This window comes from Galeopterus variegatus, unplaced genomic scaffold (assembly GCF_000696425.1).
Source record: "Galeopterus variegatus unplaced genomic scaffold, G_variegatus-3.0.2 Scaffold14894, whole genome shotgun sequence".
Taxonomy (NCBI): domain Eukaryota; kingdom Metazoa; phylum Chordata; class Mammalia; order Dermoptera; family Cynocephalidae; genus Galeopterus; species Galeopterus variegatus.
In genome coordinates, this window is record NW_007741005.1 from 22299 (window position 1) to 26654 (window position 4356).

The window sequence follows — 4356 nt, forward strand, 5'->3', positions numbered from 1 at the left end:
CTCCTTCTGCCTGGGGTTGCACCCTTGATACTTAGTGATGGCCCCAGGAGGGAAGGAGCAGCAGGAAGCAGAGATTCCCTCCATCTGTGCAGAATCCAGACACGAGTTCACTGCAGAGGCTGCTGTAATTATATTGGCTCCGGGGGTCACACTCTGTCCTTCTTCTGAGGAGGTGTGCTAGTCAGAATGCAGGTGCATATACATATATGATGATACTTCAAAAAGTTAACAGAAAAATACAATTAAAAGGTAATAGGAATCTTTCCCTGAACTTTTTGAAGAGTTCAGTCTGTGTGTGTGTGTGTGTGTGTGTGTGTGTGTGTGTGTGTGTGCACGTGCATGTGTACAGAGAGAGAGATAGAAGATGGGATTGTTTTTGAGAATTTGTCCACATGATTATGGGGGCTGGGAAGTCCCACGCCATGCTGACAACCAGAGAAGCTGGTGATGTGTCTCATTGTGAGTCGAAAAGACTGAGAACCTGGGGCTGCTGATATAAGTCCTGGAGTCCAGATGCTCCAGAACCTGGAGTTCTGATGTCTGAGAGTAGTAGGAGATGGATGTCCCAGCTCCAGAAGAGGGAGAAAATTCTCTTTCTCTGCCTTTTTTTTCTACCTGGGTCCTCAAGGAATTGGATGATGCCCAACTCCACTGGGCAGGGTGGATCTTCCTGACCCAGTCTACGGATTCAAATGCTGCACTCTGCTGCAAACACCCCCACAGACACAGACAGAAATACTGTTTCACAGTCACCTGTGCATCCCATAGCCCAGTCAAGTTGTCACCTACAATGAACCATCACAGGAGGTGACCATCTTGTCTTGCTTGCAGGTCACCCCCACAGAGCAGGGCTTGAGGGACTTGACTCAGCTGGTTTCCACATACCCTCAGGGGTTTATGGGCTGGATGGGCCCCATATTCCCCATCATCAGTTTGTGCCACCCTGACATCATCCGGTCTGTCATCAATGCCTCAGGTACCCATTGGAGCTTGTGGTGGTGGGTGCCGTGGCTCACCCGATGGCTTCCACCTCCAAGATTCTGTGCAGTCCCTGCAGGACCCTGGTCCCTCCTTCCCTCTCCTCTCTCAGCCATCTTCCTCTTTCTTGCATGTGTTCTCCAGTCCCCATCTCAGGGTCTCATCCCTCTATCTCCCTCTGCCTCCCTGCCCTGGTGTTCTGGGTACCTCTGAGGTAGCAAAACACCTCATGCTAAGAACCTGCACAGGAGAAAAGCTGATATTGAGGATATGAACCTGGACAGACATCCCCAATGTCGTGTGGTCAGAAATGGGTCAGAGTAAGATGGACTGCAACAGCTAAGAGCAGAAACAGTGTTTCTGATGGGGCAGGCTGGAAGGCTTCCTGGAGGAGAGGTTCCTGGAGCTGGGTTGGAAGCATAAGTAGAAATTTTCAAAGCAGAGGGCAGGGGATGCAGGGACATTGGAAGCATTTGAGGTCCCCCACCATGCCTGGCATCAGCCTTGTGCATTCCCAGACCCTGAACAATGAGGAGGGCTTGGAGCTGGTGGGTGATCTGGTCTGCTCGTTCCACGATGTCCACCTCTGGTGGGTCGGGTCCTTTAACCCCATTCTTTGGCTTGTCCACTGTATGTTCATTGCCCACATGCTCCAGGCCCCAGAATCTTCAATAGAAGACCACAACCCAGCCTCGTGCCCTTACTCTCACCTCTTCCACTTCCCATCCTTGGACAAGCCAGGGGAAGGAACAATGTCCCAAAGAGATCATGGCTTTTACACCAAACTGATGGATGACTCTGGGCAGGTCCCTAGCTCTCTCTGGCTGCTGAGGTCCCCTTCAGTTGTAAGAGGTAGAAGATCAATCACATGAGGTCTAAGCAAACCAAAGACATATATTGATTGTGGCCTTCAGGCACAGTTGGATCCAGGTCCCAAACAGTGTCATTAGGAACCTATATCTTCCCCTTTTGACTTTTCTCTATATTGTTTTTCCTCCAAGAAAGCCGTTTCCTCATGTTATCTAATGATGATTTCCAAAAGTTCAGTTCCCATAGGAAAGCTCACCTTTCCCCCAGAGTTCTCATTAATGTCCTATAATTCAGTTGAATTATCTTAGCCTGGGTCAAAGGACCGATTCCTCATCCAATCTCAGTGACTCTGATTGCTCAGTCTTGACAAACATGGATATTCTAGAGCTATAATGTTAAGGAAACCAAACTAGTCAATGGTTAGGGACTGAGGCTCTACCTTCAGACAGACCTGAGTTCGTATCTCAGGCATGCCACTTACTATCTGACAGACCATGGGTATCTCATTGTTCAGAGCCTCAGTTTCTTTATCTGAAAAATCGATGAAGGAGAACCTATGTGAATGTGGTGGATCTAAATGGACAAAGACCTTTCTGTCCTTTCCTGAGGGACCTGAACAGTCATGTGTCGAGGACATGCAGGGAGAGCCCAGGAGGAGGCTCAACACGGGGCCTAGATCTGGGTCTCAGCCCTGCAGGTCCTTCTCTCTGCCATCCTAGAAGAGCATGAATTGGGACCTCTTTGCTCTTATCCAGATTTGGAGCTGGGAAGAGGGTCTACTGTACACACAGGGCCTGGTGATACAGGGCCTGGTAAGCACCTTTGAGGTGTGTACTGCCGGTGTGTGGGGCCCTGGCATGCATTCATCCACAATTTCGACCCCACCTACATCAAGCCCATGTTCTTTGCTCCAGGTAGACACTGCACTGCCACAGGATGCCCACACCTGAAGTCTCTGGGCTGTGTCCAGGTGGTCGGGTGACCCGAGTGCTGATGTGGGGGCTGTGGTGGAGATGTCACAATCTCTGCCTCACCTGGTCTCCCACCTGTCTGACCTCTGCTTATCTCTACCAATGTCCGAATGTGTCCATGTGACACCTGCTGTGTGGCCACATCTTGTCACATTTGTATCTACACCTGTGTCTTCATTACACCTGCCACATGTTACACCTGGTTACACCTGGGTTCCTCCTGGGATCACATGGAGATGGCCAAGTGTGGGGCATGCTGAGGCCAAGGGCATTTGGGCTTGTCAGGGTCTGTCTGGTTCTCGTCTGAGGTGCTGTTTGAGCTCAGCTCGTTCTGCAACTTTTCTCCTCTGGGCCGTGTTTGGGCTTATCTGAGATCTGAGACTCAGAATTCCTTTGTGAGTTGTCTGGGACATTACTTGAGTCTTTCTGAGGCAGGTCTTAAGGTATGTTTTGGTCACATCTAAGGCCCAGTCTAAATCACACCTGACCCACATCTGAAACCTTGAATTGTTCATATTTTAATCTCACATGGAGCCCATGTGTGGGCAGGTTGAGGTCATGTCACACCATCTTGGGTTCATGTCAGAGCATGTTGTGTCATTACAGGGCTTGTCACAAATGCTGTAGCCATATCAGGACATGTTAACATGTGTTTGTCCATATCACATGTCCCAGGTCCATGTCAGGTGGTGTCAGAGTACTGAGGCAGGCAGAGTGTCCTAGGTCCCTGTAAAGGCATTTTGTAGACTCCTGTGCTGTACTTGGGTACTGTTGAATGTGGTGAACCATGTTGGAGCCATGTCAAGACATGGTCAGGTATGTCACACCATGTCAGGGTGCTCCTGTTCTCTACTCTGCTGCTGCAGCCTGGTCTGATTCCCCCTAATCCCCACCCTCCTCCCTGCTTGCTCTGCCCTCGGTCCCCTCCCTGCTATGCTGAGCTTGGAGGGGGATTGTGCAAATCCCTGGCTGGGAGCCTCCACCCAACAACCAATGTTCCTCCCCTCCGCCTCTCCATGGCCCCTGATCGTCCTCTTTCATGTCAGCTGCCATCGCACCCAAGGATATGACTTTGTACGGGTTCCTGAAACCGTGGCTTGGTGAGTAACTGCATGTGAAGGGGTTTGGGGACAACCTTGGGGGACCAGGGGAAGGTGATGCCTTTGCTCACTGCCCATTGCTGCCCCACTAGGGGATGGGCTGCTGCTGAGTGCTGGTGACAAGTGGAGCCGCCACCGCCGCCTGCTGACACCCGCCTTCCACTTCAACATCCTGAAGCCCTATGTGAAGATTTTCAACCACAGTGTGAATGTCATGCACGTGAGTCACATGAACCCAAGGTCCCAGCTGGATCCTTGGGAAGGGAGAGAAGCCTCAGATGGGTTAGTCTGGAATTATGGCTCTGCTGAGTGACTTTGGGGTCATTTTCCTTCCTTTCCAAGCCTTGATTTCTCATCTGAAAAATGGGGATAATAATCCCGACTTAAAGAGCAGTCAAGACACTGTAATGTATTCATGTCCAGGGCACATAGCAGGTGCACAGAAGCTGTCAGTGTCTAGCTTTGCTCCTCCAAAACCCTGGCATCTTGAAACCCTG

At 50.6% G+C, this 4356-nt stretch overlaps 1 protein-coding gene across 1 annotated transcript in view; it reads left to right on the top strand.

Moving 5' to 3' along the window:
- Window positions 1-4079, top strand: part of LOC103582100 (cytochrome P450 4F11-like) — a gene marked incomplete at its 3' end in the record, with an annotated part of 10726 nt that extends 6647 nt beyond the window's left edge. Inside the window, exons 4-5 of the mRNA XM_008563783.1 lie at window positions 3806-3859; window positions 3952-4079. Of these exons, the coding sequence (XP_008562005.1) occupies window positions 3806-3859; window positions 3952-4079 (182 nt within the window). The remainder of the gene's footprint in view (window positions 1-3805; window positions 3860-3951) is intronic.
- Window positions 4080-4356: the final 277 nt, after the last annotated feature.